The following is an 18,402-nucleotide window of genomic DNA, read 5'->3' as shown; positions in this document are numbered from 1 at the left end:
GTAAGTTATCTTTCCTTCTATAAAAAAAAAAATAAAGAGGAAATATTATTTAAATGAATAAATAAAAAATACAAATAATCTGTGTTGTAATATTTTTTTAATATTTATATTTATGTATGTAATCTTTTCTGAAAACAATAACCACTTATTTTTTTTTTAGATTACAATATCCACCTCTATCAGAACAAAACTTTTCTTTCTTTTTCCTGTTTAGCCTCCGGTAACTACCGTTTAGATAATTCTTCAGAGAATGAATGAGGATGATATGTATGAGTGTAAATGAAGTACTGTAGTCTTGTACATTCTCAGTTCGACCATTCCTGTGATGTGTGGTTAATTGAAACCCAACCACCAAAGAACACCGGTATCCATGATCTAATATTCAAATCCGTGTAAAACTAACTGGCTTTAGTAGGACTTGAACGCTGTAACTCTCGACTTCCAAATCAGCTGATTTGGGAAGACGCGTTAACCACTAGACCAACTCGGTGGGTATCAAAACAAAACTATTTTCGTTTAACTCAACACAATATATTAGTATAAGAGAATGGGATTTATTATTATGCTTCTATTGCTATTTATAATAAATTATTAACTATTTGATCTTTACACAAATTTATCAAAAAAAACTGAAAAACAAAAATATAAGGAACGGAACGCAAGAATAGCGGGAGAGTTTTGTATCCCCCTACTAATCACAGAACCTGAACGACTGTCCCTTGCTGCTGTGTCTTTATCGGGCGGGTCATTATTTATTTATTTATTTATAAACAGTTATAGTTATTTTGTTTATTTATGGACGGAATTGTTATTTGCGATCCTTTAAACCGGTGAGAAGTTGTTGACCGGGACTGATCGTGTAAGACTAGGCGCTCATGAGCTTCGTTCCTCCGGCGTGATTCCACTTCATTCCGACCCCCGAAGTCCTTTCGGCGTTAGTGTTTGGAAGAAGCAATGCGCTCCCGTTTCCAGAGGGATTCGCATGTTCTGGCTGGGATATAATTGTAAGTATTAATAAAAGGATGGTGGGTGTTTGGTGAGGTGAAGTTAGAGGACTTTCTTCCCTCAGGCTGTTTTTGTTGCTACTCGGTCATCAACAACTAGTTAGAAATAATATCTCATGGTATTTTCATTACTGAATCGATTTCAATTAAGGTTAGTGTGTAGCTTTTTTTTAGTAATGTTTTTTTTTAAATTTATCATCAATTTAATTGATAATAAAATCAATATATATATATATATATATATATATATATATATAACCTAAATATATTTCTAACCTAAATAATCTTTGAGATAAAAGTTCTATTTATTTTCAGTTTTGTTTACCGTATCACCTGCACATTTCTTTGTCTTTCGTAATAGTTTTTCCCTTTCTGCTCCTTTTTTTTTATTAATTTAACTCACTCTGAATACTTTTCTATATTGCTCGTAAGTTTTGTAAGTTTTTCCAATAAACTTCTCTCTTTTTCGTTAATTAAAAACTCGTCATTAGAATATATCATCTTTAATTTTCAACATTTTCCAGATTATTATTAAATTTGAACAGCTTGTATGTTTTAGCTTTCTAGTTTTCCTATTGCTCAGGTTATATTTCTTCACAAACCCTACACACACACACACACACACACACACACACACACACACACACACACACACACACACACACACACACACACACACACACACACACACACACACACACACACACACACACACGCACGCACGCACACACACACACACACACACATACACACACACACACGCACACACACACGCACACACACACACATGTTTGAAATTTCTTTTAAATTATTAAAAAGTAAGTTATGTTTGATACTAACAGAACTCACTTTTATTTTATGAAAGGTTTCCTTATTTGTACGTCTGATTCTTTGGATTTTTTTTCTTGAATTTTGTTATGAAATAATATTTTAATTAAACTGATATTTCATCAAAAGAAAATGACTAGATTGAAGTAGTTTTTTCTTTTTTAACCTTTTCCCAGTCATGTAATTGATATAATCCGGACTGTTTTTTTTTCTTTTTTTGTGGAAAGTACTAAATTTAATTTATTACGAGACATAAAACAAATATACGTATACAAATACGTATAACAAATATAACATTTTTTTATCCGTATTTGTTACTGAGTTCTTTTAAATAAAATGTATTATTAGTTTTTTTTTTGTTCTTACTTTCTATTTTATCCCAAATTTGTATGATTTCAAGATCTTTCAATATTTTTATTTATTACTATTTGTACTTAGCATCCCTCTTTGTTAATATCCTTCTATTTAAAAAACTTTTTTTTATAAAATCCATTCGTCTGGTTTTAGGTCTATGCCTTTTTCTTCCTCTTTTAACACCCACTTCTATGATTATAAAAATTATATTCATTCCTTCTTACTTCATAATATTGCAAGCTTTCTATAATATTAAAATACAGCAGCTTTCCTTTAGACTGTATGAATTATTACTGATATTATCTATTTCTTGATGACATTATTTCAATTTTGTTCTTTTCTTCATCTCTATAAACCTTTTCAGAAATATTGTCTTTGATAGAGAAAAGGTTTTTAATAAAAGAGACATCTTTCAAACAAATTCAAAAACTAGAAATAATAAAAATGTAAATGTTTTAAGGATATCTATTTATCATATTTCCTCGGTATTATATATGAGCACACATACAAAATATAAACTATAAATAGTAAGTACTTTAACGTTTACAGCTTCTTTAAATTTTTTAGGAGTATTTTAATAAAATCAACTTTAAATTTAAGTTCGACTTAATTAAAAAAAGGAGTAAAGATAAGAATTTTTTTTCTGTTATTTTTAATTTTCCACTTTTATAAGACAACGCCAAATTAAAGATTGATTTTTGTTTTTAATTTGGGGAAAGCATTAGAAAGTTCTTTAAATTTATTTTACACATTTTAATTTTTTTTTTTTTTTCTAGTATTAGCCCAGTTGAAACCGCTACTCATTTGAATAAAGTTTTCTAAGAAATGCAAATGTTAAGAACCATTGTAATAAAAGAAAATAATGCAAAGAAACTACGTAAAAAGTTTCTAGTTTCAGATAAGACCGTCTGGGGGATTTTAAAAATATGTATTATTTCCGTTCAAGTTTACCATATAACATATCTAAAAAAATATTTGAAATGTAAAATTATTATTTATACGAATATATATATATATATATAACAGTATATAAAAATTATTATAATTTTATAACAATGTAATACCAGTCAATAATGAATCAAAATAATGTTAAAATTTATTGCGTAACAGACAATTACTTTTCCTGTAAAAGTATGTGTGGAAACCTCTTTTAACGAAAGCACCAGAGAAATTTCCTCTATGAATTAAAAAAAAAATAATAATCAATTATTCCATCCGTTTGATTAAGAACAAACCTTGAGTATACGTAAAGATAAAAATAAGCAATAATAATAACATACACATTGGTCGAATAATAAACAAGTTCCTTTCATTACAATCGATAGAAAAAATTCTATTTCTTACATAAGTAAACCAGCTTTTTTTATTTTTATTGTATAATTTTTTTTGCGCAAGAAATATTCAAAACATATATAAATTAGAAAACTAAAAGTGGTATCATTTTTTTTTTGTCCAATATTAAAATATATATTCTGTAATTTGTTGAAATAATTAAAAATGACGTGTAGACCGTATACAAATGCATCAAGTTTAAACACACTTACCCACTCTGGCTTATTGTATAAGCGCGTATGAAAAATACATCATTATACAGTCAACATAACCTCAATTTGAGGTTATGTTGAGGTTATTTTGTCTGTTGTTGATATTAAATTGAGCGTAACTCAAGAACGACTCAACCAATCTTCATAAAATTTTCACATGCTCAACTTCACATAAACTACTGCAGCATATATAAGTTTTAATGAAATTAGTTCTATACTTTAGGAAATTTTTGAACAACAAAATTTTATATATGAATGTTATTTTTGAGTTTAGAAACAGAGAATTTTATGTACGAATGATGATTTCATAATCCACATACCTCAAAACTTAAAGAAAATTAATTTTCACTCTAAACCCCACTATGTGACAGAAAAAATACCTCAAATTGAGGTTATGTTGTCTATTGTCGACATTAAATAGAATTTCACTCAGGAACGACTCAATCAATTTTCATGAAATTTTCACACGTACAATATTAAAGCTTATTTAAATTTCAGTAAAATTTATCAAGTAGTTTTGAAGAGATTATCGAGCACAAATGTTATACTTAGGCATAGACTATATATATATATATATATATATATATATATATATATATATATATATATATATAAGGAAATTACATTTTAATTGAATAGTATTTTCGTACTCCTCAAACCTTAAAACGTAAAGAAAATTCAATTTCACACCCTAATCCCATCGTGTGACCAAAAGTAATACCATACTTTTCTTTGAAAATTCGAAAAAAATTAATTAAAAACCGATTTCGGTTTTTATTTACACAAAATATTCAATTTTGTGAATTTTGATTTTTTAACATCAGCTATAAATTTAGGTATAGTTAATTATTGGTTATAATTTTGTTTTTAACTAGGTTTTGTTTATATTTAAGAAAGATTTTTCGCACAAGTCGGTAAGGGCTCACTTCGCCCGACCTTCTTTTCTAGCCAAAGGATTCCAATCCCTGACTCCCCGTTTTGTTCACTTTCCTCATACTTGTAAAAATAACACTGATAAATAACAATTAAAGTCTGTTCTATTAATAAAAACTATCAATATATTGTAATTTCATCAGAGTTGCAATTCGGACAGCATAGGAGTCGAAACTTTGAGGGATCTAAAATATTCGGATTTCAGAGAAATCGAAAGTCGTCCCATCTTAAAAAATAGTACTTATAACTTGTTAACTCGAGAAACAATCCTTTGTACAGATAAAAAAGAATTTTTCTCGGTCTTTATCGTCACCGATAAACACTACGAGTGACCATATTTCGTTTCTTTTTTTTTATTTTTTTATTTTGTTTTTTTAGTCAAGTAACCGGAAATAGGTGCAGCTAGTCGCGATGTGATTGGCCAAAATATATAGATATCCGAAAAAGACAAAAAGAGCTTTTGTGTAGAAAATTTAATTTCATATATTGCATGTGTTCTTCGAATTCAATTTGATCAACGGTTTGGATACATTAATCATCGGCAAAGAAGATACTCTGGTTCTTACTGCTAGCTATTAAAACGGCCACATCTTGTAATGCTGAAACATTTCGTTAACAGTCGTATGCTTTTTCCAGGTATAAAACCTATATTCACTCAGAATTGAAGTTCACAGAATGACTCTGTTCACAGAGGATAACTGTTCACAGAGTGACAGATTCACAAACATGACTAGGTGTTTAAATATATATGTATATCAGACATCAGAAGAAAATTAGGCTATGTATTATTATGCTATAAATATTTAATACTAAACAAAAATGAAAATGATTAAATAATCTTAAAGTAATCAATAAAAATACCATAATTTTTTTTAAAGATTTTTCAGTGGATTTATGTGGGAAAACATAACAATGAAACCCTGATTAGAAAATTCTCTATGGAATAAAAAAAAGATTATCGATCGATTTGGTGAAGTTTAAGGGTCGGAAATGTTTTTAAAAAACGCCAGGAGCTTACTGATCTCTTTTAAATTGATTGAGTCATACAGATGTTTGATTTCTTCTAAAATGAACATTTTTCACAATGTGAAAGAAATATTCTGTAGCTTAGTAACTTAAAAGAAAAAAGAAAAAATATTATCAGAATTATGAACCTTCTGAAATTATCCTACACTTTTCTTTATAGAATACTTATAAATATCATACTGTAATTTTTTGTACGAAAAAGGTTCTCTTGAGTGTAATTTGCATTTGCCAGATATGGAAAATACAATATAATTTTAGAAAAAATTATTTAATTATTTTTAGTACAAAATCATGTTGTAAATATTATTTACATGAATATATTTGTTTTTTCCAGATGAAATTATCCTCAAGATAAAACTAATTAGTTTCATACCTTGTTCAATATTTATTTTTTTATCTATTAAATTATTATTAATTTACGATTCTGAAATAAAAATTACTCACGTAATCAATAATTGCATCTGTTACTAAATTTCCTAAATTACACTCACGTAGTCTACAATAAAAATTATCACCATCTAATTGTACTTTAGATACTCCTATTTTTTCTCTAGTTTTTTCTTCAACTTTTTCACGCCAGTATTCCAATTCATATTGGACTTCTGGAGCTGTAAAAATAATCAAAAATAAATTGATCAGTTATATATAGAGCAAATTATTATATATATATATATATATTTTTTTTTTTTTTTTTTATTAACTATATTAATATTATGAATTCTAAATGGATTATTAAAATATTCTGATGTGTTTTTTCGGTTATTATAATGATTCAGACTAACGTCACGTCAGAGAATCCAATCAACATGCGTTTTTTTAGGTACTGAATAATTACAATAAGAATTGGATCAGTTTGAAACAAAAGTCACTAGAATTTATCAATTTATCAAACCCATATTTATAGTACCTAATTTAATTATTTTTTTTTTTATATTAGAAGGTTAAATTTGCAAATTAAATTCTTAAATTGAAATTAAAAAAAATTAATAATGAATTTAGGGAAACTAAAAGATATCTGAAACAACTACAGATAGTAATCACAAATGTAGTGTAGAAATAATATTAAGTCGGTTCAAATTTTCATCTTTCATCTCGGTTCAAATCCCGATCAATCGTGGTATTTTTCATACGCAAAAAATTCCATTTCAATATGCCTACGTATAAATTTCCCTATAAGCTTCTGAGTTGAATTAATTCTTCCAGCAAAGAAAATAAAACTAATAAAAATTATATTATAATATCAATTTTTCTATATATGATTGTAATACACGAGATCTATACTCGTAATTTATCTATTTTCCTAATGTGTAAGTGTTAATCTGTTCTACTAGTGAACAATAAGCATCTCCCCTCGGCTCAGTGAGATGAGGATGACATGTGTATAAAAAAGAGGGGCCAGTCTTGAACAAATTCAGGCCGACTATTCCTGAGACGTAGCGTCTCCTGAGGTAGCGTCTCGGCCTTTCACCCGGAGGTCCCGGGTTCGAATCCCGGTCAGGCATGGCATTTTTCACACACGCTACAAATCATTCATCTCATCCTCTGTACAGTAATGCTTAACTGCGGCCCCAGAGGTTAATCAGAAAAAAAAAACCACCAATATACTCCGGCCTCCGTGGCGCGAGTGGTAGCGTCTCGACCTTTCATCCAGAGGTTTCGGGTTCGAATCAGGGTCAGGAATGGCATTTTCATACTCGCTACAAATTATTCATCTCATCCTTTGAAGTAATACCTAAGGGTGGTCCCGGAGGTTAAAAAAAAATTATAAAAATAACACCAATGTGTACAGGTATCCATTGTCTAGAGTTCAAATCCGTATAAAAGCGTCTAACTTTTACTAGGAATTGAACCTTATTACCTTCGAGTTTGAAAATCAGTTGTTAAACAATTGATTTGCGATGACGAGTTAACCAATAGACTAGCTTGGTGAGCTACAAAGTATTTATGAGCTGTATTTATGAATTGTATACTATATTTATGAGTTGTATTTAAGTTGGTTTTGGATTCAAATCCCGGATAGGCATGGCAATTTCACGCGCTACAAAATTGTCATTTCACCTCATCTTCTGAAGTAAGACGTAACGGTAGTCCCAGAGGCTAAAAAAAAATTGTGGCAGGAGCCCCTGATATGCATGATAAGCATCTAATATCAAGCAAAGGCAGCCCGTTAATTTTGAACTTCTACTGGAGAAAAAAGCAAAGTCTTCGTAGCGGTTCGAGAATATACACACTACACCAGATTATATTAAGGAGTTACTGAACAAAATTTCTCAAATTCTGTTGAAAGACCTATTTGAGATTTTATTTCTTTTATATATATATATATATATATATATATATATATATAATTAAAACTGTTGACATCTGCTATCTGGAATAGATCTAAGCCTTTTTCCACTACTCCATTCCTGTACCAGAACTTTTTTCCGTAATGGAAAGTACCCAACATTGATAACGACATTTCACTGACCAGATCAAAAATATTGTTTCCATTAAAAACAATACCACCTTAGAACATGGTCAGTTTTCCCTTACCCACTCCAACACTTTTATAGAATACTGAATACCCAATTGTATTATAAACCAGTTATCCTAACCCGCTTCCTTCTTGAGAGTAAATATTTATTGTAATATTCTTGGTTAATATTCCAATTTTTAATTTAAAAAAAGATATTATTAAATAAAAATGAAAAATTCTACGTATTTAATAACCTTGTTCATATTTATGGTTAAGAAGTATTGGATTTCCTTCAGTATATATCATTTCACCATCATCTTTAAAATCAATTAACAAATATCCAAGATATTTTGTGTAAGCATATGCTTGAACAACTGGAACTTTTCTACCTGATGATTGTGTCACTATTGTTGGATAATAACCAACCGGGTTTTCTGTATCCGGATGATCTTTTCCTAAAAAAAAAAAAAAAATTATAATTAAAAATATATTTTAAAAAAAATATATATATCAGACTATAGTAAAATTATACGGGTGTTCAAGAATTATCTCATCAACTTTGGTGTCTTATTAAAAAAAAAAGGTAAGAGTATTTGTCAGTCTTTTTTTCGCAGCCCTGGGATGTTAACTCGGACTGCAGCGCACGAGTTAAATCTTCTGCGATCTACCATGTACGATATTTTGAAGAAGATATTAAAATTACATCCTTTAAATTAAAAATATTACTGCATTTTACACCACAAGATCACATTGCTAGAAAGGAATTTGCTGTGGAAATGATGACCCAAAAATTGAAAATGATTATTACCTTAAAAAAGTAACGATGTAGCTTCGTCTGAGAACAGATGAGATTAGATTTCACGCGTCTGGAAAAGTAAACGCATGGAATGTACGAATGTGGAGATCAAAGAACCCACATGTTACACTTGACTTTATTAGTCAGCTCAAAAATTAATGTTCGTGCGGATTGCTTCACGATCGTGTGATTGGACCTTTTTCTTTTTGCGGAAACGACAGTTAACGCGAATATCTATATGGAAGAAGGGTTTGTTTACCCTCAACTTGAAGAGTTACAACCTGAAATCATATTCCAACAAGATAGAATGCCACCACATTGGGGTTTATTAGCACGTGAATTCCTAACTACACATTCCCAAATCGCTAGATTGGACGTGATGGACTGATCGCTTGGCCACTTCGATTGCTGGATATAACTTCATGTGATTTTGTCCAATGTGGTTTCATCAAGGATACAAAACTCCTGTAGTGAATATTGATGACCTTAAGAAGAGGATTTTTAACGCATTCGAAGTGATATGGTACAACGAACATGGCATGAAATTGATTTCCTCTTCGATATTTTGCAAATTACTAACGGTAAACTCATTGAATGTCTTTGATTACAGGTAAAAACAAAACTTTCAGTTTTAGTGTTTCTAAATTCATGCAACCCGTTTTTGTATCTTAATAAATAAATTATTTACTCAATATCAAAGTTATTTAGATAATTCTTGGACACCCGGTACTTAGTATTTGTAGGTAAGTAAATAATAATTTAACTTTTTAATAGCTATTTAACATTAATACTCCTTTTTTATAATTTAAAAAAAATTATAAATCTACTGAATTTGGGTCTAGATATCACAAACACCAAAAATAAATGTAGCTTGTTTTTATTATATGGTTAATTTTTTTGGTAGAATCTTTTTTTTCAATTTTAGTTCGCTTTTTTGCCACTTTGATCATTGATAATCGTTGACTTCTATTTTTTTATTATCTCCATTACCACGAAAACTAAGATCAAGGAATGACTACATAAATTTTTAAAAAATTTCGATTTTAAAAAATTTACAGACATATAAACTAATAACCATATGTAAATACTCTCCTCTTGGAATAATTTGGTTGAAAATAAACACCCCTCTTAGAGTTCATTGATAATGATAATTTCTCTTATTTGCTCCATAAATCTCTAATGGCGTTGTTTATTTATTTATTTTAAATCAGTAATTCTATACATAACCTCAAAGTTTGTGCATGGGAATATATAAGAAAATTTTATTTCGTAGAAAATGAAAGTTGTCATGGCCTGAATGGAATTCAAAATCCAGGATCTTCTAGATTAAATGTTGACTCACTACTTCCCCATCATGCGTTATTTTTTTTTTTTTAATGTGTTTGTAAAAATCTTTTTATATTTATTAGAATAAAATATTTGTTAATATTATCAAAATTCATCAGTCATTGGAAAAAATAAATTCTGTCCTTAATAAATAATTATATCAACATTTTAGAGTTATTTGGTCTGAGATCGGTCACTTTCGCGTTTTTCATTCCAATTTTCTTTTACTCCCAGATAAACTTTTAAATCTTTTAAACTCCTATTTCCTTTTAGGTGTCTAAAGTTTTATTCTTTATCGGCATTTTTTTAACCTTCTTCTAGACATATCCTTTTCCTTACACGATATGTCCTAACAAGTTATTTTCTCAACTAAATTGTTTTGATTAAGCTTCTATTCTCTTTCTACCTTCTCTTAACTTCGTCACTTTTCACTTTGTTTATATAATCTTCTCCGTTTCCACATTTCAAACACTTTAAATGACCTCATTTTTTTTATTTCTCTTTCTCTTAGTGTTTATGTTCTATATCCCTACATAAATGCATTTCAGACACAACATCTTAAAATATAATTATATCTTAGTAGATATGAAGTTTTTCTTCCTGTTAATAATAATTCTTTAATCTAAATAGTGGAAATAAGATTAAATTTTAAAATAATATTAATTTTTTGAATTTTTATAGGTTTATAAAATAAAATATTATTTAATTATAGTATGACACATATATATAACTAATATACCTGTGTATAAAAATGTATTACTATGTCCGCCAACAACTAAATCTAAATCTGGTACAAATTGAGCAATTTTAAGATCCATTTCAAATCCAGAATGACCTAAAGCAATTAATATATTAACTCCTTTTGCTTTTAATTTGGCCGCTTCTCTACTAACACATGCAACTTCATCCAAAAATATTACACCTCCAGCTTTTGATATCGTCTATAAATAATTAATAAAAATTTAATTAGTACACATATATAATATCTATATTTTAGAATATTTTTATAGATATAACTAAATATATTTAACTTTTTTTTTCTTTTTCAGTTTTTTCCTACCTTCATATAAATAATGTTCCGTAGTTAATTTTAAAAAAAACCCTAATTTCTTGATTAATAGAGGGGTTGTTCTAATCCAGTGTGGGTTTTTTTTATAAAAAAAAATGGTTATTGGAAAAGAAATTTAGGAATCAAGTAACAGTTTGATTGTTGTTTTGACGAATGGAAAATATTCAGTCATTTACTTTAACCTTTTTTGTGTTTTTTCCTTACAAGCTTTAGATTCTACATTTCCTTTTCTTTGTAAATTAACTAAACTTGGATATACGAACCATCTACTCGTATTTAACCCTTAATATACATAATTGTTTTCTTAAATTTCTTTTTTCTCCGATTATTGTAGTCTTAATATAAAAAAATATTGGTCTAAAATTTTTCAAAACGTTATTTTTTCAATTTACCCATGTAATAATTTTATAAATTATTGATTTTTTTCATATTCCCATTATTCATCCTTTTTGTAAAATTATCATTAATTTTTTTTTTAATTAGTGATACGCATTTTCTATGGGATGATTTATAGAATAAAAGAAAAACATATTCTACTGCATTCTAGTTAAATTGTTAAGCACAAATATTTTACAACCAAATATCAAACAATTCCATGGATATTCTTTCCGTTAAAGAACCCATTCTCAGGTGTCTATAATTTCTTTAAAGATAAAAAACGTTTATTGCAACTAATATTTAAACTAGCCAATCCAAAAATGATTTAGCAGTAATAACACGATCCTAATCAGGAAAAAACTTCCTATCTCCAGAAGTATTTCTGGTGGAATGAGAAACCACTTGCTGGAAATTTTTTTTTTTTACAAGTTTTGTTCGGTAGTGCTGATATATCTTAATTTTATATCACTTTTCGTTTTCCTTATCAATATTTAGATTTCATGGATCTACCTTGGAATTTTTTAGGTACTTGCTAAAGATGCTGGTACCTTTCGAATTAGTGTATTCTTAAAAAAACATGGGTGCATACTTAATCAAACCAAGAACTCTCTTATTGGAGACTATACAATAATTCTAATAATTGATGTATCTATCAATTAGGCTTTCTAACCCTTCCTAGAATAAACATGGAAAAAAGATTATTTCCTGTTTCTAAGGAATATTAAAATAACTACTAGCTAAATAAAAAACATTAAACATTAATTACATTACTTGGCTACGTAAAATAATTACGTATACTTGGTATAACGTGAAGAAAACTAAGGCAATATATAAAATGTATTGCGTTGTTTAAGGAAATTATTGTAACACATGTAGTGTATTGCGTCATAAAATGCACTGTATTAACTGGTTTAATTTTCAATTTTGTTGCGTCATCTAATTTATTAATTAAAAATAAATTTTAAAGGATATTAGAAAACATTTTGAGTATTTTACAATGTGTAATTCAATGTAAGAAACTAAGTTATAATACTTGGTTTTATTATATCAATCGATGTATACTGCCAGTCGAACTGTATGTTTTAAACAGTAAGTTAACTTAATTTTAAACGTATGTTTTAAACTAACGTGAGCTTAATTCAATAAAATGTATCATTCTTACCATTGCAGTCAATTAGGTCATAGAGGGACTATTTCTTTTTCAATTATCTGCAGTTAAATTAAGTATTTTATATCAGTTAGTACAACTTGTAGATTAATAAATATTAAAGTTAGTAAAATAAATTTTTTATTGGAAATGTTATTTAAAAATTAGAAGCAAACAGTACCTTCAAATATAATATTTGCAATTTTTATTAAAATAACACGGAACTTAATATTTTATACTGAAAAATAGTTTTTTTTTTTAAATAAATCTAATTTAGGGGCATTCGCCACTACCTCTATACCAAGCTTACTGGTGGAATCCGATGAACTTCCATTGCGTTACAGGAGTAAATACAAGACTATCAAACTCGCGATCAACTGCTTACGACAAATGACCAGAAACGCTCACACTTCGCTAAATAAGGACGTCCTTGACCGCAGTCTTTCAGCCTCAGGCTGCTTCGCTATCTCCAAGAAATAGATCTTCCTGCCCCGAAGATCCTTGAAAAGGGAATTGGATGCGGCGCTCCTTGGTTACGCTCATCTCCAGAGATCGTATACTTACAATCTGGAAGTCGTAAACAGGACACATGTTTCCAGTCAGCTAAAGACCAATTTAACAACACGGCTAAGAAGTACAATGGGTACACTCTCATCTACACAGACGGCTCTGACTCGGCCGACGGATGTGGCTGTTCTGTTATATGTTATACTCCCTGACACCGAGATATTATATAAACTTAATACCTGTTCTGTGTTCTTTTGCGAGGCCTTTGCAATTTACTCTGCCTTGAAAGTTATCGAAACCCGAAGATAGTTTCCTAGTAATTACCGATTCTAGGAGTGTACTTGAGAGCTTAAGCTGCAAACGTTCTGAATCCATCGTCCAGATTATTCATGATATTCTTTCTAGGATAAATAAGACTGTGGTACTGGTATGGATCCCTGGCCATTGTGGCATCCTCGGGAACGAACGGGCCGATGAGGCTGCCAAGAGAGCTGTAATAAATGGCATCCGAGTACAATAGACATGTGAGAGAGATTTCATGAGATCAGTCCGTGTAAAATTGCTGGCTCAGTGGAATAGGTTCTGGCTGCTGAGTCCTCCCACGGCATTACGTAACATACAGGAGAATGTGCTCAAGAAACCTCTTTCACCAAGCAACAGAAGAGACCAAATCATCTTATATCGGCTAAGGATTGAACACACCAGGGCTTACCCACGCTCATCTACTTGGCTCTCCTCAGAAGATCTGTGAGGCTTGCAAGGTCAAATGGTCCGTGCACCATCTGCTCTTTGATTGCCCAATTTTTGGAACCATCCGATAAAACTTAGACCTGGGTTCGGATATGAAATTTCTATTAAACAAGAACGAAGGTGTAAAACGTCTGTTGTGGTACCTCTCCTACAGTGGAATGAAGAATACGATTTAGTGATTTTTGTGTGATTTATGTATTTTATATTTATTGTTGTTACCTTTTATGTTTATTCCTTATTGTTCCTGTTTATTTTTGTTGTTTTATATAATACTACATGATAATGTTACTTTAATCGCTAATGACTATAATTGTTGATGCGACTGTAAATAAAAACGTTAAAAAAAATATAATTTAAACATATTTATTATAATATTTTTATTTATAGTTGCAACAACAATTAAAGTCATTAGCGACTGGAGTGTAACTGTAGACCGCTAAACGTGTTGACTTGGAACAGACTCAGACCGACCATTTTGAGACGTGTGGTTAATTGAACCCCAACCACCAAACAACAGTACCGATATCTACGTTCTAGAATTCAAATTCGAATAAAAGAAACTACCTTTACTAAGTAAAAAATTTCTTTGAACCTAAGAACCATCGACAATCAGCTGATTTACGATGACGAGTTTTACCACTAGACCAACTTGGTGAATTATTTAAATAATAAAACAAATTTTATAAAATTTTTGCAATATTTATTTTTGTAATGAAAATTAAATTAATTCATTCATGTTTTAATTTCGTAGAATTTAATTTTCTCTATAAAACATAACAAAAAAATTTATTTAAAAAAATTTTTAATTTTACTTTTATTATTATTATTCTTTGTTATTTTTTTTTTCATCTTTTTATAGTGAAAAAAATACGAGGTGGAATTGTGAGAAAGAAAATATAGGAGGGTGAAATCTTGGTTGAATATCCCTCACGGGATTTTTGCTTCAATCTTGGTTACATGTTTTCTCAGCGTATTATAAGACAGCAGCAATCTGTAGATTAGCTTCAGGCAACTGCCTTTAGCCACAATTTCATTACTTCAAAACAGTTACCCAACTTACTTAATATATCGTATTATTAAACGTATTATAATAATTATTTCATACAATTTTTTATGTTTTTTTAATTTCTAATAATTTTTTATTATAAATACTTTTTTTTTTAATGTATTGTGTAATTCCTACCGTTTTTTTTTTTTTATATTTTAGGCTTACTTTATCTTTTATAAACATTGAAAAAATTCGATTATCCCATTGTGTACGCATCATATATAACATGATACGTACATTTTTAAAGTAACCTCCCAGACGTTAACTAAAGTATCATTGCCAGACTTAACTAAAATGCCTAGTTTACCCGTTAGAATGCATCTAAAAAAAATTGATGAAAATACACAAGACAAGTTAAACAAAAAATAAAACTGTACATTAAATACATTACCTTGAACTATAATTGAAAAACTAATATTAATTATAGGTATTTTTACACATAAAAATGTACTATAAGATAAATAAAAAAACGATTTTAAGGGAATAATAAATATTCCCATTTTGCAGTCAATCTTTAACTCATATATTTATGAAAAGAATAAATAGATTTTTTTTTTGCTACAGATAAAAAAGCTGACAACACAGTCATAGGACTCTGAAAAGACCTACAACTATGGGTTGAAAAATAACCATCATAGCGATTACAATGAAGCTTCAAAGTTTAGAGCATTTTTTGGGGTGGGAGAGTGATTTTTCAAAAATGTTTTTTGCAGATATTGTCTTTTTTTAATGTTAAAAAATGTGCGTAAGAAAAATAAATCAGTACTTTACAAAAAATAAATGCATTAGAAAAACAAGCGCATTAGAAAAAATAAATATTACATCATAATTAATGTTCTACGAAATAAATAAGCAAATGGTGCAAAACCTTACATTTCATCTAATAACAGTATTTTCTGGATAAATGTACGTATTAAATTCAATAAACACACAGGTTTCATAAGTCTAACAAAAAGTTTCAAGTGAGTATTAGTACAAATAAACGACACGAATGTTCTGATTTTTAAACAAGAGATAGTTTCTCTAGGATAACGATGAAAAAATAAAAATGAAAAAATTATTTACTCAGTTTATGGCAAAGTTGAATTTTTAGAATTCTGAACAACGAATTTCTCGACGTTACTAAATCATAGATCTGTGTTCAAAACCGTTTGAATTACTACCATACTTAACAGTTACAAATTTCTTACATCACTTCTTTTCAACAATACGCTAAAATACACTCAATACTAAAAATACAATACCAACAATACACTCGGCCGATCTCCGCTGCGGTGTGGTAGCGTCTCGGCCTTTCTTCCCGAAGTCGTGGGTTGGAATCCTGGTCAGGAATGACATTTTTCGTAGGCTACAATCTTCAGTTTTCACATTCTCATGTAAGAACTTTTTTGAAAGCTTCTGTAGTTAATTAATACTTTTTTTTTAAAATAAAAAATAAAAAATTAAGCGTTCCCTCATGTTATGAAATATTTAACCCTGAAAATCTTTTCGGAACTCACTTGGTGAAGAAATTTCTTTTTATAACGGTATACAGAGTGTATCATGAACTTCTCCTGGAACATTCATAACTTATTCTAATTGTGAAAATCATGGGAAAAGTTGATACAAACATGTGAGTTGATAAGTTGCTAAGATTTCACTCGGATTTCAGTTACCACGGTGAAATGAGATCGTAATGAAATTTTTAGGATGTTAATTAAGGGGTAAGATTAGTGATTTATTATTGACATTGACTTGAAAAATCGAATAAAATTGATCCCAGAACAGTATCTGCAGTATGTTTTGAGAAATTTCGGATGAAAACCTTGGGTAAAAAACGCTGTTGCTTATGTTTGACGAACCATAATCTTGATAAAAAGATAATAAACACATAAAACTCTTAAACCAAACTTGTACAGAATTCAATTCTGAACAAAATGCTATAAGTTGAATGAAACAAAGAAAATTTAGAATTTTATTTAGAAACAGTATACTAGACCAAATGTATTATACCTATCAGTTTATAATAAATGTTCAAAAATGATCCATTTTCAACACATTTTTTGGCACACTTCTGTGCTTTTGTTCCTATATTTCCTCCTTTACGCTTGTCCTTAAGTTGTTCCACCGCATCTATAATGCGGACAATTAATTCCTTAGGGAAAACATATTTTTGTTTTATATACAATATTTTCCATCAATCTCCTGACGCAAAAATCTAAACGTGTTAGATCAGGCGAACATGGTGGCCAGGAATATCACCAAGTGATCAAATGTCACTAGAAATGATAGTGAAATTTTTCACTAGCCGTAACTCGCAAACAAATCACTTTAGGACGTATGTTTATATGAATTTTTTCCACTGCTTTCCTTGTATTTCTTGTTATTCCTTGTTTTTCTTAGTATATCTGGCATACTATACTTGTTAATTAGTGTGAATGCTATCTTTTTTTTGGGGGGAATAAATAGTGATTCATGTCACCTTCAACCATCACGGTAATGACATTTAACATATATCCTGAAAAGTGGCATACTGCATAGCTACATACTATACATTAGTATAATAATAATAATAATAAGTGTTCTGCCCAAAAGACAGGTTCTAATATGGTCGCCTTCCATTCTGCTCGATTTTGTGCCATCCGTTTCATTTTATAGTAACATCTTTCACATTTATATTGTCTAGCATTATTCGTCTTCGACCTCTTACTTTCCTCCCCGTGACAAATCCTTCCAATTCCATCACCAACAGGCAGTCACGTCTTATCACGTCCCAACCAACCGCATTTTCTTCTTTTTATTATTTCAATAATCGCCCTCTCTTCTCTCACTACCATTAGTATAAAAAAAAACAAAATAAACATTACCTTACAATCGAAATTAAAATTCTTTCTAATGTGAAAAAATTATTTTATTACTCTCATGTTTTTAAGGTAAACATTTTCTGAATTATAAGCAAAAATAGATGCCAAAACTCACGTATGTATGTATGCACGCACACACAAGTACTATTGCGCAATATATATTCATAGCTTTGTGACCAAAATGTTATTATATTTTCTGGGCATAGGGATATGAAAATTGAAACATAAAGTCAATGTTCAAACCTTTTTTTTACGTAAGATAGCAACAAATTACTTTACCTCTGACATGTACAATAATATCATAAAGGCCAATGTAATTTAATATTAAAATGGCTGAAAATTCTTTTGATGATTGTTTTATAATTAAACATTGTATTATAACTTTTGTTCT

General features: G+C 29.3%; 1 protein-coding gene across 1 annotated transcript in view; it reads right to left on the bottom strand.

Annotated features, from left to right (window-relative positions):
* The window catches only part of LOC142331368 (protein 5NUC-like), a 75,833-nt gene that overhangs the window by 17,052 nt on the left and 40,379 nt on the right, over nt 1–18,402 (bottom strand). The window contains exons 4-6 of the mRNA XM_075377219.1: nt 11,009–11,210; nt 8,402–8,602; nt 6,134–6,297 (exon numbers count right to left, since the gene is read on the bottom strand). Coding sequence (XP_075233334.1) covers nt 6,134–6,297; nt 8,402–8,602; nt 11,009–11,210 — 567 coding nt within the window. The remainder of the gene's footprint in view (nt 1–6,133; nt 6,298–8,401; nt 8,603–11,008; nt 11,211–18,402) is intronic.

The sequence above is a fragment of the Lycorma delicatula genome, chromosome 10 (assembly GCF_047948215.1).
Source record: "Lycorma delicatula isolate Av1 chromosome 10, ASM4794821v1, whole genome shotgun sequence".
NCBI classification, from domain to species: domain Eukaryota; kingdom Metazoa; phylum Arthropoda; class Insecta; order Hemiptera; family Fulgoridae; genus Lycorma; species Lycorma delicatula.
Note: the sequence above shows the minus strand (reverse complement) of the source record. Positions and strands in the feature narration are given on the sequence as shown.